At 52.3% G+C, this 24,339-nt stretch overlaps 1 protein-coding gene across 2 annotated transcripts; it reads right to left on the reverse strand.

Moving 5' to 3' along the window:
- Positions 1-8,624: 8,624 nt before the first annotated feature.
- Positions 8,625-23,526, reverse strand: SART1 (spliceosome associated factor 1, recruiter of U4/U6.U5 tri-snRNP). 2 transcript variants are annotated; one of them, XR_014066251.1, is made up of 20 exons: positions 23,166-23,526; positions 21,074-21,131; positions 20,653-20,708; positions 19,987-20,113; positions 19,763-19,868; positions 19,436-19,513; positions 19,231-19,330; positions 18,999-19,141; positions 18,662-18,868; positions 17,831-17,955; positions 17,621-17,754; positions 17,392-17,525; positions 11,863-12,084; positions 11,655-11,785; positions 11,256-11,343; positions 10,698-10,788; positions 10,473-10,608; positions 9,987-10,076; positions 9,755-9,876; positions 8,625-9,666 (listed from the first exon to the last, which is right to left on the reverse strand). XR_014066251.1 is itself a non-coding variant. In XM_081532222.1 (20 exons), the coding sequence occupies exons 1-20, from the start codon at positions 23,476-23,478 to the stop codon at positions 9,648-9,650; spliced, it is 2,409 nt and encodes an 802-aa protein (XP_081388348.1). In that variant the 5' UTR covers positions 23,479-23,526; the 3' UTR covers positions 8,625-9,647. The 2 variants fall into 2 exon arrangements, 1 of the variants encoding a protein (XP_081388348.1); XM_081532222.1 differs by having other exon boundaries at positions 11,655-11,765; positions 11,914-12,084.
- Between the last annotated feature and the right edge of the window lie 813 nt (positions 23,527-24,339).

Below are 24,339 nucleotides of genomic sequence, written 5' to 3' on the forward strand. Positions count from 1 at the left end.
TCTCTGCTTCTCTTGGTTGCCCAACTCCTTTCTCTCTGCAGGTGTATTTTTCAGGAAGCTCCAGTTTGCACTCAGTCCTGACAGAGCATTACTTCTTCAGGCTCCATGAATTTCAGGGAAGACTGACTGGCCTTCCTCAGGTCACTTACCTCTCCTGAGCAACCACTGTGGCCGAGGCTAAGTAAGGGGAATAAGAGGAGGCAAGATGAGCCACCCTGATCCATATGACATGTGTTTCCCATAGAGCAGAGAGGTTCTTCTACCCAAAAGGGCAAGGGGTGAGAGCAGATAAAACAGCAAACATTTGTTTTTTGTTTTGAGTTTTTGTCTTTCTGCCACACCATGTAGCTTGTGTGATCTTACAATTCCTGACCAGAATTGTACTTGGGAGCTTGACAGCACAGAGTCCTAACCAGTGAACCACCAGGGGATTCCCAGTTTCCCACTTTACCCAGTGTATTTGTGTGATTGAGGGGAAGGAATGTTGTATCTGTAAGCTTGGCCTTATACTTTTCTCCATCCCTCAGTGATTCTATGACCTACTTCATAACCTCGTTTTTTTCTTCCTGAAACCTTTTAACCTCCACTGCTTCCTCCCTTATTAGCCATTTAGCTCCTGTGGGTCATAGCTAGGAATTCTGATAGAGGCAGAGTCTGCATACCATTCCCCTTTGTCATTCTCCACAGCTGAGTTCCGCCTCTATTCTTTCAGCTTCTTGTGGAGTCCAACCACATACATACAAATAGCGCTCCCAGAGTCAGCTGAGTGTTCCAGAGCCCTTCTTCCCCAGGGCCATGGCCAGTCCAGGTGACTGACTGCCAAACAGTCCTGACCCTGCTGCAGTTAGGTTTGGGGCCCGTCAGACCACGTGTCTATCACTTCAGGAACAACCGTTAACAGCCGGGTCATTTCCACTGGAGCCTCCCCATGCAGCCCAGCTCACTTTCTCCCTTGTCATCCAACCACCTGTATATACGTGCCAAGGGGCACCCATGGCACTCTGAACTGGCCACGTAGTTTTTCTCCTTTCATCTGTAAACATGAGATACTTTGACAGTTTCTCACATTAAGACATCCTTGCATTCCTAGAGGAAAAGAGCCATGATGTGTTTTTCAGAATATTGCTGGATCTGATCTTCTGATGTTTGGGAGGATTTTGGCATCCAGGCTCATAAGTGAGATGGTTTAAGCTTTGCCTTTCCTGTATTGTCCTTGTCTGGGTGGTTTTGTTTTTTCAAGATTATGCCAACCTCATAAAATGAATTGGAGAATGTTCTCTATATATGTGTTCTCTCATTATATAAGTGTGTGTGTAAGGTTGGAATTTTACACTTGTAAAATTTTTGGTAAAACAACTCTAAAACCAACTGTGGCTGGCATTTTTGCAGTGGGTAGATTTTTAACTTTAGATTTTTATTGAGAATAGGATTGGTCAGGTTTCTGTTCTTGAGTCGGTGATATTTATTTCTTATTTCATCTGTGGCACAAAGTTTAATTGACTTATGTTTGTAATCTTAACTGTATCCAAAGTTGTATCCCCCTTCTTTATATCTAATATTATTTGTGCTTTTTTCTTTTTCGATCTTGTCAATCTTGGCAGCAGTTCATTTATTACTGTCTGCTGAGCACTGACTTTTTGTTGTCGTTCCTCGTTGTTAGTTTCTTTTCTATTTCATTAATTTCTGCTTTTACTGTATTTCTCCTTATACTCCCTTTGAGTTTATTCTGTGGTTCTTTTTCTAACCCATTTGGTTTTGTCCTTAACTCATTAATTTTCAGCTTTACCTCCTCCCTCCCCCTAAAGACTACCTAGGGAATTTTCATACCTGAAGAAAAAGCGAAAGAATTATGAAGTGAGTACCTTCAACAGGGCCACTAGTTTATAACATTCTGTCACAGTCTACTCTGTACATACAAAACACATAGGTTTTGCATTTAGTTGTTGTATCTCTTTAGCCTGTCTTAATTTAGAATAGACTTCTTAACATCTTTTTGGTCTATTTTTCATAAAATGGACGTTTTAACAGTTCAAGCCAGTTTTCTTATAAAAATATCCTAGGCTTGGATTTGTGTGATTGTTTTTGTATGCTTAGATTTGGGTTAAACAATTTTAGCAAAAATAACCTAGAGCTGATGTGCTCTGACCAGGTACATCGCCAGGTGCGGAACTGATGTTCATCTATCAGATCACAAGGCAGGTGATACAGGATGCCCAACTATTGGTGATGTTCATTTGATTAAAGGGATGGTTTCTAGGTCATTTCCCTATAAGATTCTGTTTTCCTTTTGTAATTAGGTGATATGTGAAACAGTCTTATATTTTAGGGCTAAAATTTCCCTTAATGCACCTCTCTAATTATTTGTATCTAGGTGTTTTTTGAGTTGTATTTTTGAATTGAGATACACATAAAATTTACCATCTTAACCATTTATAAGTGTGCAGTTCAGTAGTGTTAAGTACAGTGACATTGTTGTACCACCAACTTCCAGAATGTTTTCATGCCCATTACCAACTCCCCATTTGCCCTTCCTCCAGTCCCTGACAACTACTATTCTACTTTCTTTTTGAGGCAGGAGGCACCCCCCATGCTTCACAGCTTGCACATCTTAGTTCCCTGAACAAGGATTGTACCTGAGCCCTCGGCAGTGAGAGCCCGGAGTCCTCACCACTGAACAACCAGGGAATTCCCTACTTCCTGTTTTGATGAGTTTGACTAGATATCTCAGATAAGTGGGCTCATACAATAGTTGTCTTTTTTGTAACTGGATTATTTTTCTTACTTTGTATAATGTTCTCAAGGTTTACCCAGCCTTCCTCTTTAAGGCTGACTACTATTCCATTGTTTGTCCTTTGTCACATTTTTTTATCTAAATTGATGAACTCTTGGGGTCTTTCCACCTTTTACCAGTTGTGATTAATGCTCCTGTGAATATGGGTATACAGATATCTCTGAAACCTTGCTTTCTTTTGAATATATACACAGAAGTGGAACTGCTGGATCACGTGGCTGTTTGTAATTTTTTGAGGAACCACCACCACACTGTTTTCCATGGTGGCTGTACCAGCTTTCATCCCCCACCATCTGTGCACAGAGCATTCACGTTTCTTCACTTGCTTGCCAACACATTATTTTTTCTTTGTCTTTTTGGTAGTAGCCATCCTGATAGGTGCGAAGTATTGTTTTTAGTGTTCTTTGGTTTCCAGCATGATACCTCCTTTTTTTCAGCTGTGCTGGCTCTTCATTGTAGCGGGAGGGCTTCTCCAGTTGTGGCATGTGGGCTCCCAAGTGCACGGGCTCTGTAGTGATACTCAGCCTCAGTTGCCCTATGGCTTGTGCGATCTTAGTTCCCTGACCAGGGATTGAACCCACGTGCCTTGCAGTGATTGGAAGGTGGATTCTTAACCCCTGGGCTACCAGGGAAGTCCCATTATTGGTAATTTTTAACAACAGCACCTTCCAACTCACCTCCACAAAACAAAAGCCAGGACTTGACAGTAGCCCAAGCTTCTATATGCCTTCCCTCTCCCTTCCTACTCCCCACCCCTCCCATTTTCTATTCTCCCAGGTAACTGTCTTCTTGAGTTACCTCTGCTCTTGTTTTCCTTCTATGTGATTTTCTTATAAAGCTATTTTTAACTTTAAGAGAAGGATAACACACTGAATATCATATTTTGGGGCTCTTTCATCTACCATTACATTACTGTGTTTCTCCTTATTGCTATATAATGCTGTAGTTCATTTGTTTTGACCGTTTATACTATTTCCTGTGGGACTGTATCAGATGTATCTAGTCTCTTTTTTTCTGATGGGTTTTGGGTTTTTCCCACATTTTTGCTGTTGTAAACATTCTTGTGCCTGTGTCTTTGTGCTTTGTGTATGTTTTTCATGAGACAGTTCCTGAGCGTGAAATTTCTGTGTCCCAACTCTAGTCAGTGCCGCCATATGCTTCCCAAAGTGCTTGCACCCTTTGACATTCACCAACTGTGTATCCTTACGGTGGATGTAATGGCCTCTTCCTAGTCTATCGTTTTTTTTGTAAGCTGTTTTTTAAGTTTACATTAAGTGCAACATGTTTAAAATTGCTATGTCTGTGAACAGGACCCTTTTTTATGAAGTGACTCTTTCCATATCTACAGTTCCCTTTTATCTTAGTTTATTTCATCTCATGTGAGTATAGCTATCCGATTTCTTCTAGTTAGTATTTTTGCCTGGTAAATTATCTTCCTTTTTTTTTTCCAGTTTTATTGAGAAATAATTGGCATACGTCACTCGGTTTAAGACATGCAGCATGGTGGTTTGATTTACATATATTATGAAATGATTACCACAATAGGTTCTGCTAACATCTGTCTTCCTATATAGATATGACAAAAAGAGAAAAAATTTTTTTTCCTAGTGATGAGAACTCGCAGGATTTCCTCTGTCAACACTTCTCCTGTGTATCTGTTCCACAGCTGTTAACTCTAACTCGAAGTTTGTGCCTTTCAACTACCTTTCTCCAATTTCCCCTCTTCTCACCCTCTATCTTAATCCTTTTACTTTCACTTTTTAAAAAATATGTATTTATTTATTGGGCTGCACTGGGTCTTAGCTGCAGCGTGTGGGATCTGGTCCTCTGACCAGGGATTGAACCTGGGCCTCAGGCATTGGGAGTACAACATCTTAGCCACTGGACCACCAGGGGGTCCCCTACTTTCACTCTTTGCATGTCCTCATGTTTTAGATGTCTCTAAGTGCATCTGGAGTCTTTTCTTGTTTCTTTTTTCCTTTTTTTTTTTTATTTTTGCTTTTAAAATTTTATTTATTTTTGTTTGTTTTCATCTGGATTCTTAAAAATAGTCACTATTTTTCTTTTAACTGATAATGTTTATTAGCTCTGTAATAATTGGTATATAGGGACCCATCTGTCTAATTTGAATGACAATTTCGGTGGATATAAAATTCTAAATTTTTTTTCCTTACACTTAGAAAACACTACTTCATTGTCTTTTTGCATCGTGTTGCTGTTGACAAACCTGATGTCAGTCTGACTCTCTCCTTTGCATGTGATACACTGGCTCTCTCTGTAAGCTTTATCTCTGATATTCTTATATGTGATATATATATATATATATATATATATATATATATACAGGTGTGCGTTGTTCCTTTTTTCTCTTTTTGGCACTTGGCTTTTCTGGTCCAGTGTGCTTCATGTTTGTATTATTCCAGGAAATTTGTGTCCATAATTTCTTCAAATATTTTCTCCCGCCATGTTTATATGTCTCGCTAGAATTGCTCTTATTCAGATGTTAGTCCCTTTACTGTCTCCCACATCTCTTAGGTTTTCTTTTACATTTTTTATTTCTTCAGTCTTTCTTCTTTGACGATTTTCTTAGTCTGGTCTTATAATTGACTGATTCCTAAACTGTATCCCTTCCGTTGTGTATTCTGTCTATTGTGTTCTTTATCTCAGCTCAGGTTGAGTTCTCTAGCAGGTTAAACCACAGTGGACGGTGCTGGAACTTTCCTTTATAGAGAACTCTGGGATCCAGTGTCTAACACACTTGAGCAATAGCCGCCTGGGGAGCAAGGCAGCCTTTCCCACCAACTCCCGGGGTTCTTGTTGCAGTGCTGTTCCTGGGGTGTTAGCTTCTGACCTGCCCCGTGAGCAGACTGGGCTTCATGGCCACTGAGATCTGGCCAGCACGCAGGGGTCTGTTCTGTGCTGAGGGGATACATGTGGGATTTTACAGTGTGCTGAGCAGCAGGAGGAAGTCTGTGAATGCAAAAGCCTGGGGCCACTGAGTGCTGGAGGAATCCAGTTTCCAACGCTGAGACAATTCCTTAGGGTCTGAGGGAGATGGGGCTGAGTGTCAGCCCCCCACCCCCACCCAGCACACTGGTCTCTTGTCGAATAACCCAGTACAAAGGCTCTTAATGTGGGAGAGCCTTCAGTGTACAAAGAAGCCACACTGGTACAGGGCCTATTTGTAGTTGGAGGAAAAGGCCAGCAATTTGTCCTTAGTAATTGCCCACGTCGCCCTGGAAATTCCTTGGGTTGCGGGACCCTGGATTTTGTCTTCATTCAAGACCCAACCATCTCTGCCTCCCGCGTCTGAGGAGCACGTAAGGCAGTTTCTCAGCAGGAACCAGAGAGAAGAGCATCAACGTGAGGGAAGTCAGGACACTAGCAGTGGCTCATGCTCACATGTGACTCATGGATGACGTACTCGGGGAATCCAGAATCCTTATGAAACGTGTCAAGGCACACAGCGTACCTCGCCTGATGACACAGGAATAAACCATTAGCAATGATCAAGGCTGTCTCCTGAGTGGCGGGAGTTTCTTCAGTTATTGTTAAGTCTGCATCTGATGATGCTAAAATATCCACTTCATTATGTAACCTTTGCTCGTTCACAGTGACGAGCACCAGAAACCCTCGTTACTAGCCAGTCCAGGTGGTTCAGCATGGAGAGAGTGCTGTCACACCATTTTCATTAACTGTTGTAGGAGAAGAGTACTTTTCTTTTCCTTGGGGTTCAAACTGCATGACCTGGGCCACAGTGAGAGGTATCATCAGTTCCTGGCTCCATATTCAGTCAACGTTCATGAAAGCTGCCAACAAGGGGCACGATAAGCATGTCCAGCCAGCAAGTCAGCCCTGGTCCTGGGTGCAGCAGCCCAAAGGGTCACTCGGATGATATGATCCAGTGACACAACTGCAGTCAACAGGGTGCAAGGGGTCCGAGAGCGGTTGTGACTGGTTGGCCGCTGGTATGTTCCACCACCCAGAGAGGACTTCACTTACAAGGCAGTCCATCAACCCTCCAGTACACTGGAGTGCGTGCTCAGGAGCTCTTGGAGAGTAGTGGGGAGCTGCCCTATCCTCTTCCAGTTCTCAAGTACGCAAGTCGGGCTGCAGAGGAACTCACGCCGCAGTGTCTGCCCCTTGACTGATCTGTCTTACCAGCCTGTTTACCACCCATGGCCACAGAGCTTTGGGGAGGGGGCCTGTGTGGGGAGGTTCTCCCCTTTTTTGGCATCCTTTTCTGTCCAAGGCGGACAGGTCAGACACATTTTATCTCCTCCTGTCTCCTCCCTACCCCCTGATGGGGAGCACATATTGACACAGCAAGTTTGTTTCGCTTAGTGTCTCCCGAGCAGGTGTACAGATGAGGGAAGGGGCAAGGGTCTGAAGAAGGGCAGGTATCACCGTGTGTCTGCACTAGACAGGGTCATGTTAGGTGTGGCAGGTACGGAGCCTGGAGCACCAGGCTAGGGGGCTTTGATGAGTCGCCTAATTGACAGGATCTGGTGCATTAGGAGTCAGACGGGAAAACAAGTAATTGAGGGAAGCACTGGGATCACAGGAGTGGAAACCCCCAGTGAAGCTGACTCCGACTCCCCAGGGTGTTAGGGCTTCAGGGAAGTGGCCCTGGGGGAGCGACCTGGACTCTCACCGCAGCCCTGTGACGAGCACAGCCGTCTCCATCACCTACCACGATGAAGACATTCAGACCAGCAGAATATGGGAGCTCATCTAGACAGAACTTCAGAAACAATGAAAATGACTCTAGAGGAGTAACCCTGAGAATTGCTCCAAGAAAGCGGGGTGGAGTCATCAGGTTTTATAGAAGTTTGCAACAAAGGGCAAGTAGTCTGAACATCAAAAGTATTTTTATGAATTAAAACCGTGTATCTCGAGGAATTGAATGCTGTTCTCTGTAAGAGAAGATGCAAGAGTCTGGGCTCACTGAAATCATTCCTTTCATATGCATCTCAGCTCTCTGGGGCCAGCATCCTGCAGCTTTTCATATCCTGAGCTCTCTTGTGCTCACAGGAGGGAGCAGCTGCAGTCTGATGGTTGTTTGAGCGCAGTTATCAGTCTCTTTCTCCTTCCTGGGTGCCCTGGAAGGCTGGGATATCACTTCTCAATCCCCACCTTCCCCCTGGGGTCTGCCTGCCCTGGGAGCTCAGGCCTCGCAAGATTTGGTGCTGCCCCCTCCACCCCTGGAGTTGAACTGACTCCATGCTGCCCCCCGGCCTCCATCAGGTGGGCAAGCACAGCCTAGGTAGGGGGCAGCATGACTCAGGGCACAGAAGAGCAAGCACAGGGCTGGGACCAGAGGCCACAGGAGTCAGGAGAAAACAGACCGCCAGCCAGGCAGGTTCCCTGCAGAAGGCCCCTAGGAGCCCCTCCTAGTCCCTGGCTCAGCATTTACTGTCCCCTCAGTCACAGAGTCAGAGTGTCAGGAGACACCCTGGGACACAGCTGGTCAGTCCGACCCAGGTCCACCACTGCTGTAGACACGATTTGGATGTTTTGGGCTCTGACGATGGCAATAGCTTCCTAACAGGCTGTAGTGGGTAAGGTGTGAGCTTCGATAAGAGCTCGGCCAGAGCTGGTGCTCCACCGCCAGGGACAGTGGACTGCCATCCACAACACCGGGAGAAATAGACCGAGATTGCCCAGATCCTAGACCCAGCCTAGGCATCCCACAGGGACCCTCCCTGAGGAACCTGAGGAATCAGCCCCAGTGAAAATTAAATCAATCAGACCCCAAAACAAGGAGACAAGCTAAAGCAGGACCTGACAGTGCTGGGTGGGTCTGCCACGAAATAACTGTCATCAAAAGCAATGGGTTAAGGCAACTGTATTTTGTCCCTTGTTTACATTTTTCTGTTCTTTTCTTACATTTTCTAAGGTTATTTTAATCCATTTTTTTTTCCATTAAAAAAAAATCTGTGAACCATCTGTCATACATTCGGGTGGAGGTGGGGGTGGTGGGATGCTGGTTTTGTCTGACTCCCAGGGGAGCCACTCATCACCTTTCCCTTGATTCAGGCTCTTACTGTCCCTCACAGACTTCACGCCGAGGAATCTCACCTGCCCTGCTAAGGGGACAAGGCTCCCAGGAGGTGGGTGCTCTGAGGAACCCAGCCTCTCCCTCTCCACGTAGACAACAGGAGCCTGTGATGCCCCCAGACCCTGCCGCGCCCGTCCTGGCTGTGAACAGAGTGATGCTTGCAGCATTGGAGACCGGGAGAGACCAGGATGACTGAGCCTCTAAAACACCTCCCACTTCTTACCCAGAAGCCAGCCTTGCAGAGGATAAGGTGCGACATTTAACAGCCACAGCCAGGACCGGTGCGACCATGCCAGGAGCGGCTGGGGGAGGCGAGGCTGAGAAAACAAACCAGCTGGCTTCTCTTTGGCTGGCTGGGGCCCAGTGTGGGCTGGAGAACTGCCTTAGAGGAGCCGGGCCAGTTCTCTCCCTGCATCTCTGCTATCTGTGTCACCTATGGCCAGGTCCCACCTGGCAGAAGTCAGACCCTAAGCCACCTCTGAGGGGCCTTGCTCACCTCCACGTTCCAGGTGAGTGAATGAAATGAGCTCACTTAATCATCTCAAGACATCCTATGAAGCAAAGGTGTTTTGGTCAAACAAGTGGCAGAACTAAAGCCCAGAGAGGTTCAGTGACTGCCTGAGGTCACACAGGTGATGACGGAGCCAGAGGGCAGTGTCGTCAATGCTCGTCTGGCACCACCTACCCTCTTCCCAGGTCTGACCCTGGAACCTGCACCAGGACCAGGGGGAAAAAATAAGGAGGGAGCTTTATTTAATATTAAAGTCGGGGAAAGGATCAGAAGGGAGACCAGCTTCACTTGGTGATGGTGTTCCTGCGGAGAGAAGAGGAGCGTGAGGCCGCAGAGTGGCTGTGACCTCCCCACCCCGCACCGCACGCAGGCACCATGCCACCCCACTCACGCGTTCATGCTCTTGCCGCTGCCGCTGAGCACGATATACGGGGTCTTCTGGGCCTTCTGCTTCTCCTGGAGCAGAGCCACGGTGCCCAGGGGCGTGTCGCTGGAGCTCATCTTCTTCAAGAGCTGTGGGTCGGGGCCAGTCAGCACAGCAGGAGCACCCTGGCGCCCAGTTCCCCCCCGACCCCCGACCCCACACCCCCAGAGGCCACCCCCACCTCCCCGAGGGCACCCACCGCCTCCTCGTCCAGCTTCTTCATCCGCCGCTCCGTCTTCATTTTGCCAGAGCCCTTCCCATGGAAGCGGTGGGACAGCTGCCGGAAAGCCTGAGACCCGGGCAGAACACCGTTAGAGCCACTGGAGCCCCTCGGAGCAGGGGAGGGCAGTAGCTCCCCAGCCCCAGCTGAGCCGAGGTGGGGGTGGTGTGGCTGGGAAGGGGCTGGGAGATGGCCCTGGCCCTGGCACCCTCCAGGAGCCCCCAAAAAGAGAGAGGGATGTGCTGGAGTCAGGGAGCACCAAACCCCAAGAACGTGGGGAAGAGAAAAGGCCGACAGTTGCCACCAGCTGTGAGAGCGTGGGGCGGAGGGTCGGGGGCCGGCTGGGGAGGGGGCAGGCAGGCAAAAACACCCTCCTGCCAGGCCTGCAAGGGGGGGCCGCTGTAACCCCAGAGCGATGAACACCACGGTCCCCTGGCCCAGACTCCAGGGCGCGGCGCCACTCACCTCCTTGGGTGTGAGCTTCCGGCCTGTCTCATCCACGTACTCGATCTTCACGTCGGGTTTGTAGCCGTCCTTCTCCTTGAAGTCCTGGGTGAAGCCGCGGTACTCCTCCCGCCGGCTGTACTTGTCATCGATGGCCCTGTCGGAGACACACAGGGCCTCAGCGCCGGCCGCTACCCACCCGCCCAGGCTCCTGGCAGTGTGGCCCCAGCGGGCCCCGGTACTCACATCTTGTCCTCGATGCAGTACACGGCCGACGGCAGGGACTTGTTGGGCGCCTTCACCCGGGCCACCTTCTGCACCGTTGTCTCCAGCAGCCCTGGGGGAAGGGGGATTTGTGAGAGTCCAGGCTGCCTAGTGCCCCCAACAGCATGGTGGCCCCTGGGGGACCCTCCAAGCTGTGCTGTGGGAAGAGACATACATCAGTCCCCTCGTGCAGACAAAGGAAACGGAGACTCAAGAGAAGTCAGGTGCCTGTCCAGGGCCACTGGCTCAGGACAGGCAGGGCTGTGATCCTAACGCCAAGGTCTCTGTGCCACCGCCCGGACTGCGGCCACTCCGCCCACTCCCTGCAGAGGAGAGGCCGAGCCTTCGGGGGCAGTGGTGCCTGGTGGGGGACGTGAGGGCACAGGCACTGAGAATGGGGTGAGGCAGCACACAAAGGCCAGCGGCTCCCGTGACTGCCCGGGCCAGGGGGCGGGGAGGAGGAAGAGGGCAGGGGGTCGGAGGACAGCACCTGCCTGGCCCACCTGCCGCCGGAGCACCCAGGCCACCCAAGCCCCTTACCTTTGTTCTGACACAGGAGCAGGGCGGCTGCCAGCCCTCTATTCACGATGGGCTCCTCGTCCAGGATGGTGGTGGAGGAGGCAGAGAACTGGGGGGGCCAGAGCACACAGTGATGGGGGTGCTAAGTGGGCTACCCTCCTGCCCGACAGTCACCCCTCCCAGGACCGTGGTCCTTGCTGTGCACCAGGCCCTGCGCGACAAGACGCCTCATTTAATCCACAACAACCCGTGAGGTCTGTACACCCCGTTTACACAGGAGGAGCCCAGGGCTCTGAGACACGGCGGGTGGCCCCACGGCGGGGAGGGCAGAGCTGAGCCCCCAGCCCGGCACCCACCCCGCCAGGCTCCTGCAGCCAGCAGCTCCTCCCGGTCCCCAGCCCGGCTCCTCGCTCTCCTCACGTCTTGCTGCTGCTTCTCCTCGTCCAGGTTGACCGTGCTCCAGCCCATGTTCTCCTCCCCGTCAGATTCGGAGCCACCATTGGCCGAGCGCTCCTCGTCCCGTTCAAAGTCCTGGAGGAGGGATGACCAGGCTCAGTCCAGCCCGTCCCCCTTGAGCACTGAGGCTTGTCCCTGAGGACTGGCAGGGCCGCCACTCCCAGCCCTCAACAGCAGAGCAGGTCCGGGGAGTGTGTGGGGGGTGGGCTGCCCCACGACCCACCATGAGCTCTTCCTGGTCCTCCCGGTTGCCGGCCAGCCCGTAGGTGGGGATCTCCCCCAGAGTGCGGCAGAACTCGGACGTGGCGTTGAACACGATGGCCCCCTTCCGCTCCGGGTCCTCCTCCTCCCAGCCCCGCTGCCGAGACTCCAGCCTCTTGACGATCTCCACCACCTGGGGGAGGGAGCGGCTGTGGGCAAACCCAGAAGTTGCTAGGGGGGTGCCATGGAGACCCAGGAACCCACCACCCTCCCTGGTGGCAGAACAGCATGCCATTCCCACCACCCACAGCGGACCAGACCGGGCTTTCCTCTTCCCTGACCCCTGGTCTGCTCTGCACAGATCTTGCTCACTCGCTCCATCACTCCGAAGTTGGCGATGGCTCCCCACTGCCTTCTGAATTAATATCCAGAACCCTGCACAGCCCCTCGTGACCGAGCCTCTGTCGCTCCTCCTCCTCCGCTCACTCTCACACCCCACGCCTTCCTTCTCCCACCCAGCTTCCACCACCCACTCCTCCCCCAACAAACTCGGCTCAGGACTCAAGTAAACATCCCTCCCCCTGGAACCCCGGCCCTACATGGGCTGGATGCTCTGTGGACCTGACCACTGACCACCACCCACCCACCCACCCTGCCTCCCCACTCCTCATGGCCAGCGCCTGACCCTGCGCCCACCACAGGCCACCCCACATGGCAGGGCTCCGAGGGCCGCTAGAACTCTGCTCCTGACACCATGCCCCGTCCTGTGTCACTCCCACCAGCATACAGGGACTATCTAGGATCTTCCCCCCTTTTTCCTCTTTTATTTTTGGCTGCTGGGCATATGGGATCTTAGTTCCCAGACCAGGGATCAAACCAGCACCCCCTGCAGGGAAAGCATGGAGTGTTAGCCACTGGACCATCCGGGAAGACCCTCTCCACTCTTTTAAGAACTCCTCTTGCAACACCACAGCGTTCCTGCTCTGCCCCTGAGAGCAAACTCGTCAGAGAAGTTTCCAGTCTCCGTGTCCACCTCTGCACTCCTTTCCGTACATTACATCCCGTTTTTAAATAAATGTCATCCTACACATAAAAAAGTTACTTATAACACACATGTACGCCTTTAAAAATCACCACCACCAAACAAACAGCATGTCCCCATGACCTGGTTGAACAGCATTATTAACACCCTTTCAGGCCCCACGTGCCTCCTCCCCACATACCTGTGGTCACGATTCACGGCCTTTCCTTCACAGTTTTAACATTTAAAGACCTACCCATGAACAGTCTGTTGTTTGTTATGCATTTTTCAAACATTACGGAATCTGAAGCACCCTGCCTGATTCTACTACAAGTTGTTTTCAAGCAGACGCATATATTTTAAGGTCAGTCTTGACGTAAGCAGCTCCAACTGAACAGCTTTTCACTACAGAATCCCATTCCGTGCTGGGACCGTACCACAGTGGGGTTCTCCAGCCCACCAGGGACGGCCTCTTCCGTGACCACGAACAGCACAGCTGACGCAGCCTGACGCGAGCACTTCTCTGGGGCTCACACGGGGGGTGGGCCGCTGAGACACGTGATCTCACTCGACAAGGCTGTCCGTGTCTTCCCACTGATTAGACTCATTTACATGCCCGTGCAAAGTGTGGACAAGAATTCTGGCTGCTCCTCATCCTCATGGACACCTGACATTATCGCCAAGTGAGGCGGGTGTGACCTGATCTATCGTTGCAGCTCGCCCTTCCTCCCCAGCTACCCAGGTGCGGCCTCACCTTGTGTTTCAGTGGTCAGGCATCCTTGCACCTCTGTGACTGCCCTTCTGCATGTGGACAAATACCTTCTCCATTTGGCCTATCTTTTTACATTCTTCATGACATCTTTTTCTCTTTTTTGCTGTGCCACAAGGCAGGTGGGAGTTAGTTCCCTGGCCAGGCATCAAACCAGCACCCCATGCAGTCACAGTGGGGTGTCCTAACCACTGGACCACCAGGCAAGTTCCCTTCATGGCGTCTTTAAAATAAAACTAAATTTTTAAATGAAAATGAAGTTTTTAATTTCTAAGTAGTTAAATGCTGCATACAAGGTGAATATATCTGACACCACAGAACCATATACTTAAAAATAGGTAAGATGATAAATCCGATGGGTATTTTAACACAATGAAAACGAAAAGAACCTCTACCATAGTCATAAACAGAATTTTTCATGCTTTTCTCAAATATTAAGTTTTTAATTTTAAATTCTTAACCTTTTAAGTGAATTCTGCACAAGGTGTGAGGTACAAACCACATTTCACATTTTTCCAAATAGATAACTGATTGTCCTGACACCGCTTACTGAGCTGAGCACCTTTCACACTGGGCCACCTCGTGTCCTATGGCAGGAGTCTGTTTCTGGGGTGTGGGGGCCACACTTAATGCCCCAATATCACAAGGCCTCAATTACAACTGTCTATAAAGACTTGAAAGTGGCTTCCCAGTGGCTCAGCGGTAAAAAATCTGCCTGTCAAGTAGGAAGTGCGGGTTCGAGCTCTAGGTTGGGAAGATCCCCTGGAGAAGGAAATGGCACCCCACTTCAGTATTCTTGCCTGGGAAATTCCATGGGCAGAGGAGCCTGGTGGGCTATGGTCCATGTGGTCACCGAAGAGTCGGACTCGACTCAGAGACTGAACAACAACAAAAAGACTTGGTATCTATTACAGCAAATCCCACCACCTGATTAGTCCAAGGGTCTTGGCTATTTGAGGCCCTTTGATCTTCTGTGTAAATTTTAGAATCACTTTGCCAGGTTCTGCAAAAACCTACTGGGATTTCTACTGGAACTGCGAGGATACAGATATCTTTACAAAATCACTTTCATCCATTAATATGGTTGTTACGGACTTAACTGTGTCCCCCCAAAATATTCGTACATTGAAGCCCTTGTCTCCAGTGTGGCTATACCTGGAGACAGGGCCTTTTTCAAAGAGATAATAAAGGTCAAATGAGGTCCTAAGGGTAGGCCTGAATCTAATAAGCTGGTTTCCTTGTAAGAAGGACAGAGGCACCAGGGAATTACCTACAAAGGGCATGTGAGGACACTGAAAAGACGGCTACTTACAGGCCAAGGACAGAGGCCTCGAAAGAAAGCAAACCTGCCAACACCCTGACCTTGGACTTGATGCTTCCAGAAGTGTTAGAATAAACTGCTGTTGTTTCAGCCACCCGGTCTGCAGTATTTTGTTATGGCAGCCCGGGGTAACTAAAGCAACATGTCCTGTTTAATACCTTTCAAAAACGGACTACAGTTTTCCTCACAAAGATCTTGCATGTCATTCATTCCTTTTAACTTTGTAGCTAAGCTGATTATTCAATATCCATAATGCCTTCTATTGTTTATCCGTGTTACTTCATTATCTATACTGCTTCCATGAATGGTGTCTTTTTTAAATTACATTTTCCATCTCTTGCTGGCGTACAGAAACAGAGTGAACTCTCACCTATTCATCTTGTGTCCAGCAACCCTGCTAACACCTGCATGATCTGGCCCCTGTTTCCCACCACCCCAACGAGCCAACCTTAGACGGGATCATCAGTGACCTCCGTGCTGGCTGACCCCACGGTCAGTTCCCATCCTCCGGATATCTGAACTCTCTCGAGTCTGCGTCACCACTGCCCACACCTTCCCTCCAGACCGGTCTTCACGTGGTTTCCAGAACGGCACTTCTCCTCTCCCTCCTCGCCTGGAGCCTTACCTTCTCTTCCTGATCTAAATTCACTCCCAGTGATCCCATCCAGTCCTCTGGTATAAACCCCATCTACACACTGACTTCCATGCTTCCATCTCAGTCTCTCCCCTGAGTATACATAGGAAGTTCAAGGTCAAATATCCAACTGCCTATTCAATATCAGTCACCTCCAATGAGGAGGCATCTCAAACCTACCTCAACCGAAAGCAAACACTCGCTTTCTTGCCCACACTCATTCCTACCCTAGTCTACCCCATTTCAGAAAATGGCTCGGCCACTAGAAAATTCAACCTTGATGAATCCCACTGGGTCACATAACTGGCATGATCCTTTCAGCCATAAACTCTATGACTCTCGAGCATTATTTTTAAATATTAATGCTATACGTCATTAACTACAAGAAAAAACTCCTCTCACCTCGTGCCCCCTTCAGCTACTGACCCAATTCCTCATTCTCTTTACAGCAGGGGTGGGCAAACTGTATCCCCCCACCCCATCCTTGTACAGCAAGTCACACTGGTGCTCGGCGCCGCCCCCGGCTACCCCAGTGGGAGAGGCAGAGCCCTGAGCCTCGGATATTTGCTTCCTGGCCCGTGAACAAAGCGTGCCCACTCCTGGGCTAAGGAATCGTCCCAAGGCTCCTCCTGCTCCAGTCCCAGCTCTTCTCAACCCTCTCGAAGCTGCTGTCTCCACCAGGGCCAGATCTGATCTGCCCCTCGGTACTGTTCGAAGACACTCCCTCCCTCTCCTCGAAACCCCTCCCTGGCTTCAGGGAGGCCTCACTCCTCTGGCTCCCTGCTGCTCTACCCACATGGTGGGCATCTCGGGTTTGCTGCTGCAGCCTGTCTCCAGCCCCAAAGTCTCTCTCGGCGGAAGGTGCAGGGTTACAAGTGTGGGCTCTGGAGCCAGGCTGTGCTCGGCCACCTCCCAGTCATGTGATCTTGGGCAACCTGCCTAACACCTCTGTACCTCAGTTTTCTCATCTATAAAATGGAGATAACAGACCCTTCCTCCTAATGCTGCTGCGAAGATTAAGTGACTCCACACACAAAGCACTTACGCCATGCCTGCCACATGTCAGTGGCCCGTGAGGGCCAGCAATGACCACCGTCTCAAGGTCCCACTGAACTCTCCACCTCAGCTCATACCATCATTCCCTTCCTCTGCTTCAGCGCACCTGGTTCTCACACATTCTAAGGTCATCTTGCCAAAGGACATCTGCTGTCCCCATGGCCTGAATGCCTGTCCACTCTGAATCTGGGCAAGGCAGACTCCACTGTGTCATTTCTCTCAGCTCAAAAGGCACCCCTGAAAGGTCTTCCCCGAGCACTGGACCTAAGAGACCAACCCGCGGTTACTCCTGTGTTGTCTGCACAGCTGTCACTAGCAGGGGTTACTCAGCTTGCTTGTGTTCACAGGTTCACTGCCATTTCTGCCCCATGAAAGGCAGAGGACCCCTTGGCTGTCCTGTCCCCCAGTGACTTCTCAGCCCTAGGATGACGCCTCACTCACAGCAAGGCAACAACACACACCCCAGAAGCAAAGAAGATGGAAACAACAAACCGCTAAAGCATCCCGTAGTGAAAACACAGCAAAAACCTAGAAACCCACCAACAACAGGATGTGGACCAAAAAACGAGGATGCAAACCGGAATACGGGGACCGCCAACGACGGCGTGGGAACAGGGGCCGCCGAGGACAAGTGACCACAGACACACCTGTCACGCGGGCCCCAGAGCCCGCCCGCCCCTGGCCCCCGGAGCCCCTCACCTTCTCGCCGCTGTCCCGCAGCTGCTGCAGCTGCCGCAGGCGGCGCCCCTTCTCCAGCTGTTTCTGCAGCTCCAGCTCCGCCTCGTCCTCCTCCAGCACCTCTGGGGACCCAGAGCGTGGTGCGGCGCCCTCCTCTGGGGGAGACACAAAAGACGCCCGCTCAGACCACCGCCCGGCTCCTGTCCGGGCCCTTCAGGTCCCACCCCCACCCCGCAGGCCGGGCCCTCACCCTCATCACTGATGTCCATGTTCTCCACGCGGGTGTCATCGGACGGCGGGGGCTGAGGCACGGGCTCCTTCTCCCCCTCCTCCTGGGGCTCCTCGTCCGCCTCAGGCACCCGGCGCCGACCCCGGCCCCGCAATCTGCAGGCAGAGGCTTCTCTGTGAGGCTGGCCCTGGGGCCGGCCCAGTCCCCACACCCACCCGTCTCCCAGCCCACCTGGAACCGAAGTCCCCATCCTGAGTCTGGTCCCCAAGCGGCAGCAGGTCATCAGCCCGCATGATCACCTCCTTCTCCTTCTTGCGGATCTTCTTCACCCTCCGCTTGGTCTTTTTAAAGGTCACCTGAAAGGAGGAGAGGAGAGGCATGAGAGCGGAGGGAGGCAGGCAGCACAAGCTCACGAGAGTGGACGCTGCTTGCTGCTTCTCTGTACCATCCTCAGCAGTTCACATACGTCAGCGAGACATGCGACGTGAGCACCCATCATCCCATCTGTGAGATGAGGACAACTAAGGCAGCGAGAGATTAAGTATCTTGTGCAAAGTCACCAGCTCCTAAGTAGACCAAGACAGTGAAATCCCCGGAGTCTAGTTCCAGAGTCCTGCTCTCAACCACGTAGGCAAGCAACCTACTGAGCCAGCAACCTACCTGTGTGTCCACACAGCATCCCAAAGGTGATACCCTACAAAACGACCACTTACCAGACCACCACCAACCCTTGGAACAGTCCCCGTGAGGTGGCTCCTGCCACCCCCATTTCAGAAGGGGAGCCTCAGGCTCACAATTAAATGACACCCCAGGCACAGGCTGGCGACGTGGCAGAACCTGCACACCAGCTCAGGGGCACCCGGCTCAGAGTCCTCGTTCTGTCTACACTGGCTGCCTGCCCGCAGCAACCCCCATGGCTGCCGGTTACTGCTCATCCACAGGGACCAAGAACCACGCGATTACCCGATCCCCCTTCTAGTGCCTTCTGGCAGCTTGCAGCCGCTGAGGGGAGGGAGGGGCACTACCCTCGTCCCAAGTCCGGGCAGAGACCTCAGGACTCACCATCTCCTCTGGCGTGAGGTACTCGGAGGCAAGCCGAGGTCCGACCGTGCTCAGGGACTGGGCCTGCAGACGCAGCTTGGCACGGATCTCCTCTAGCTCACGCTCCCGGAGGCCATCGGCCATGCCACCCTGCTCCAGTCGGAAGGACTGTGGCCGCTCGCCTTCGAGTTCCTCATCATACTTGGACAGGATAGAGCGAGGTTTATGCTACAAGGCAAGAGGGACAAGTTGGGACACAGTCTGGCTCCTGAAGAGTCACAGAACCACCATCTCCTCCCAAACCACACCACCCACCCCCACCAATACCCCCTGCCCAGTGCCCACGCTGCCGGCCTGCCTGGGCCAAGTCGTCCACGCTCTCGTCCTCCACGTACGGCAGGTAGTCGGGCTTCTTCTTGCGCAGCTCCACGTTTTTCTCCGCCCGCTCCTTGTCCAGCAGGTTCACGTTCACCAGCACATCCTCCTCCTCCTGCAGCACTCCTGCAGACAGAGTGGAGGTGGCAGCCGGTCACGCGCCATCCACCCGGCAGGGCCTAGGCCCCCAACCAGAGCGCCCTAGTGCAACCCACCTTTGTCCTTGAGGGTGAGGATCACTGTCTCCCCCTCGCGGAAAGAGTCGATGGCATGCTCCACGGTGAGGCCCTGCAGGTCCCGGGCACTGTACAGGTCCTAGAAGCAGGGCAGAAAATGCAGCCCAGTCTGGACCCCGCCCAGGGATCCCAGCACCTGGGACAGCAGCCTCCCCGGCCGCTCCCCTGGCTGCCGCAGCCTCACCTGCCGCCTCTGCTCAAACTCCTCCTCCACCAGGGTGCTGACACCAAACTCCTGGTCCATCTCCTCCAGCAGCTTGGCCTACGGTACAGGGAGGGGGTGACCTATGACCACAGGCTGTTCTGGATCACCAGAAGACGTGGGGCCTTATTAAGTGGGGATGCAAAAAACACAGACCTCAACAAGCAAGCTGCTGAGAATCCAATGCAGGTGCCACTGAGCACAGCCCTCCCAGCACTCTGAGCCCCCGCCTCACCTCCCCACGGTCCATCTGCAGCCCCACCAGCCATCAGGCCACCAGAGGCACTGAGTGACAGCCCAGCACCTCACCCTCTTCTCTGCCAAGTCCTTCTCCTTTTGAAGCTGCCGGCTCCTCTCGATCCAGGCCGCGGTGTCATCCAGCCAGGGGTCGTCCTCCCCCAGGGTCTTAATCTTCCTGAAGACAGAGGAGAAAGATCCTCTGGGGAACCAGCTCCTGCTCCCCCCATCCCGACTCCAGATCTCCTGGGTGCCTCCTCAGGCCTTGCCCAGGCCCACCCAGCGGGGACCCTCACCCTAGTTTTTGGTTCAAGATGCGCTTTTCTTTGGCAGCCGCCAGCTTTTCTCGTAGCTCCTCTCGCTGTCTCAAGGCCATGGGGTTGATGACATCGGCGGTCACGGGCTCCTCCTTGGTGCCCGCCTCTGGAAGGGAGGCCCAGGCGTGAGGCTATGCCTGCCCAAGGCTGGTGGGGAAAGGAGGGAGCCACTCACACTGCCCCGTCCCACTCATGGGGCCAGAGAAGCCAGAAGAGGGGGAAGAATCCTCTGCCTCCTGACTCCCAGGCAACCCCACACTCCCACGTCACCCCCACAAGAAGATGGGACCCTCCATGCCTTCCAAAGCCCCTCTGGTCATACTTTAAAAAATCAAAACAAAAAAACCCAACACGTGCACAGCGCAGATGAGTTTGCAGCACTGTGCGCATCTCTCAGCCCCTTTAACGTTACCTCGCAGCCAGACTGAGACTGCCACGCCGACTGCTCAAGCTTAAAGAAGCAGCCGAGTCCCAGACCCCATCACAGCAGCAAGGAAGCCCCAGGCCCATGGCCAGCACCCACACAGGACCACTGACTTCTGCTGACCTGCACTTCAACCCCACTTTCTTCAAAAATCCCTCCAGGCGGCCTCGCTCCTTGACCCCAAATGCCCTCCCTTCCATCACCCTCAGCCCTACACTCACCCTTCTTGACAGCATTGACCTCCAAGGGTTTCAGCCCCAACTTTGCCCGGAGTTTACTGAGGACAAGAGATACAAGTGTTATGAGCTGTCCAAGAAATGTGGGCACCAAATGCATTTCTGCACAAACAGGGGGAGAAAACAGGAGGGGACTGAGTGGTCCAAAGGGTCTCAAACCTAGGGCCTGACCCAGCAGTGGGAAGAGCACTGGCCCCCTAATCAGGCAGAAGGCCTGGCCTGCCCCGTAGCCAGGGCAAGGCCACCCTCTCCTGGGCCTCAGAGTCCACTTCGGGAACTTAGATGGTTGGCTAGGATGATTTACACAACACTTCCAACTTCATTCAGAACGTATTACTATGTGAAAGCCTCTTCAAACAGCTACCCCAGAAGAAAACACAGAAATGAAAAGGGAGACAGGACTTACTTGGTCTCCTCGATGCTGAGTGACGAGGCATCGCCTGAGCTAGCTTTGGAGCTGGCGGCTGGAACAAGAAGCAGCAAGGCTCAGGAGCTGAGCACTGGGCCCAGGAGCCGCAGCCCTGGCTCCAGGTGCAGGGCCGAAGACAAGGCCAGCACCTGGGCCTGCTTCCTCCACGCCAAGAGCTCCTTCCACCCGAGTCCCAGGCTCTGAGAATGCTGCTTCTCCCCACACCTTCCTTTCCTGATCCAAAGGGTCCAGTTTTCTACATCCTTCACTTTGCCACCTCTCCACTTTTGCATATCCTGTGCTTTCAACCTGCACTGCCCTCTCCGGCCCCAGGCTGTTAACAAAATCCTATCGGACCCCACTTCCTCCCTGGAGTCCTGCTCCATTACTGATCAGCATGAACTGCTCTCCTCTGCACAACACAGTCACAGTCATTTCTGGACCTGATTCTCCTCCCAGGGTAGGGACCGTGTTGGCAGCACAACTATGCCCTCTGTGTAATTCATGCAGTGAAGAAATATACTTATCGGAGCCTCCTCTGTGACGCTGCTGAGATCACCGAGATAAAGGAGCATTTAAGACCTCCTCTACTCACCTCACAAACAGCAAATGACTTCACTGAACATGCGTACACACACAGAAGTCAGACTCCGACTCAGATGGAGCTGCCCCTACCAGGTGCCACCACACCTCATCGTTCCAGCATGTTCACCTCACAACCTACCTCTGTCCCTCTTTTCCCACTTGAACTTGGAATCCCAACCACTCCAGGTTCTCTCCAAGATCACCAGCCTCCTTATTTCAAAACCCCAAGGATTCTTTTCAGCTCTGGTTTTCATCTGGTCTCCAGTAGTGTGTGACACAGATGATCACTCCGACAGATCCCCTGACATGAGATTCTATGGTTTTCCTGCTTTGGGGGATAGCCTACCTCCTTTTTTTGTAGCCTCCTGCTCAGCCTTCTACTAAAACATTGGCATTCATCAGGTTCCGCTACCTCAGTGGACTTCATATACCACCTAAACACTCATGATTCCCAAACTGCTCTATCCAGCCCAAGCCCTGTGTTTCTCCATGCACATCAAATTCAACACTCTCCAAAACGGAATTCGGTTGTTTCCCTCCAAAAATCTGTTTCTCTTCCAAACTCCTGAAGTTCAGTCGACAGCACTGTGCATGCGTGCTTCAGTCACCTCAGTTGTGTCCAACTCTTTGCGACCCTATGGACTGTAGCTCTCCAGGCTCCTCTGTCCATGGGATTCTCCAGGCAAGAACACTGGAGTGGGATGCCATGCCCTCCTCCGGATCTTCCCAACCCAGGGATAGAACCCATGTCTCCTTTGTCTTCTGCATTGCAGGCGGATTCTTTACCACTGAACCACCAGGATAACATCAGTAGAGATCACTACCGCTCAACTAATTGTTCAAGTCAAAATTCAAGGAATACCCTCAATTCCTTCTTCTCTTTCCAGCCCTCATCCAAATGCTAAGCTCCATCACCTCCTCCTCCAAAACACCTCTCCAATCTGTCCACATCTCTCCATCCCATGGCTGATGCCTCGGGGCAGGCCACCATCAGCCTTCATCTCACTTCCAGTCCAGACTGCCCTTGTCCCAGTTCTCAACACAGTGATCTTTGCAAAATATGAATGTGATCAAGTCACTTGTCAGTTCAAATTCACGGCTTACTCTCAAAACAAGTTTCAAATTCTTAACAGGGCCTATACGGCCCTTTGTGTTCGGAACCGTGTCTCTCTTACAGACTCCTGTCTCTGCTATGAACTCTACACAACTTGGACAATAACACGCTTGTTCTTGCCTCTGCACATGCTGCCATCGCTTCATTCATTCAACACATTCAGGGAGGGCTCTTGATATGCCAATTGAGGAAAACAAAGAAAAACTCTACCCTCAGAGAGTTTAGCAGAGAAAGACAACCTTCAGTTCCAAGCAGTCTTAGGAAGACCCTTTAAAGAGTGCTGACGAAAAAGCCGGGGGATGCCTCGGCCTGTTGTGCTCGGCCTCCAAACCCAGAGCCCACCCACCTGGGGCACCTCCGGTCGCCCCGCCCCCTGCACAGGCCCCTCACCGGCCTCGTAGCCATCATCCCGTTTCTCCCGTTTCACGCGCCGCTCGGACGGCTCTGTCTGGCTGCGCTCCCGCCCGTGCGTGCTGCTGCGGGCCTCATTTTCGGCCCCACGCCGCCCGCTCCCACGCTCGCTCCCACGCTCCCGGCTTCGCTTCCGTCGTTCGCCACCGCTGCTGCCGCCGCCGCTGCTCCGATGCTTGTGTTTTTTGTGCTCCCGGTGCCTAGGCGGCTGTTCGGTAGCGCCCCCGGTGCTGGCCGCTGCTGTAGTTCCTGCCGCCTCCTTTTCCCCGCGGTGCTTCTTTGACGACCCCATGGTGGTCTGTCCACCCCAAGGCCGGCCGTCGCCGAGCCCCGACGTCGCAAAATGGGAACACTTCCGGGTCGCCCGACAGCCGGTGTCCTGTTGCCGGAAACCAAGAGCGGCTGCTTCCGTCGTTTGCATCGGAGCCCGCCCCAAAGGCTCATGGGAAGGCCGGGATCTGAACCCGACTGCGCAGTCGCAGCCAGCGGGGCCGGGGTAGCGGTCTTTGAGCCGGCCGGCCGTCTGCGCATGCGCGACTCAAGGTTCGCGACTGGGTCTGGGGAAGACAGTATCCCAGAATGGGACCTAGGGACCATCCACGCCAGGATCGCCAGAACTGGAAGCCCCTTCCCGGCTTCCCTCCGCTTTCACATCCTCAATTACGGATTCTCACTGGCTCACGGACTCTCCCTGGGCAGCGTCCACCTCTCCAGTAGGCGTCCTCCTAGTGTACTGCCTGGGGTCGTGGCTCCATCAGCTGTTAAACGACGTAGCATGTTCTCCTCCCGAGACCCCCAGCTCCACAGTCCAGCTTCCTTCCAACCCCTACAACTAGCATTGTCTGCCAACGCTGCCTTGCCACGCTCCTTGGATTGGGTTTTTTAACCTGAGCTCTGTGACTGCCCAGGAGGTCGAGTTGAGCTTCTGTGTATCTGTAAACCCCCTGAAATTGTATGCAAAATTTGGCACATCCGTGTGTGTGTGTGTGTGAGCTTTTCTCTTTCTTTTCCTTTGAGGAGACTGTAACTTGTAGTTACTTAAGTGTAAAAGCTCAGTTCACACAATTCCTCCTGACACCCCCACTTCCCAGTTGCTAGATCTGCCAGCCCATCTGTTAGCGTGTGATTAGGCGCCCTTTTAAAGGCCCGCCCC

The sequence above is a fragment of the Giraffa tippelskirchi genome, chromosome 10, assembly GCF_054371585.1.
Source record: "Giraffa tippelskirchi isolate mGirTip1 chromosome 10, T2T-mGirTip1v1.2.pri, whole genome shotgun sequence".
Classification (NCBI taxonomy): domain Eukaryota; kingdom Metazoa; phylum Chordata; class Mammalia; order Artiodactyla; family Giraffidae; genus Giraffa; species Giraffa tippelskirchi.

Coding starts and splice junctions, on each gene's coding strand:
- SART1 (XM_081532222.1), bottom strand. CDS start 23,478: ATGGGGTCGTCAAAGAAGCACCGCGGGGAAAAGGAGGCGGCAGGAACT. Junction 19,331..19,435: donor AGTTTGAGCAGAGGCGGCAG/GTGAGGCTGCGG, acceptor CCCTGCTTCTAG/GACCTGTACAGTGCCCGGGA. Junction 17,956..18,661: donor ACCTCACGCCAGAGGAGATG/GTGAGTCCTGAG, acceptor TCCTCCTTTCAG/GTGACCTTTAAAAAGACCAA.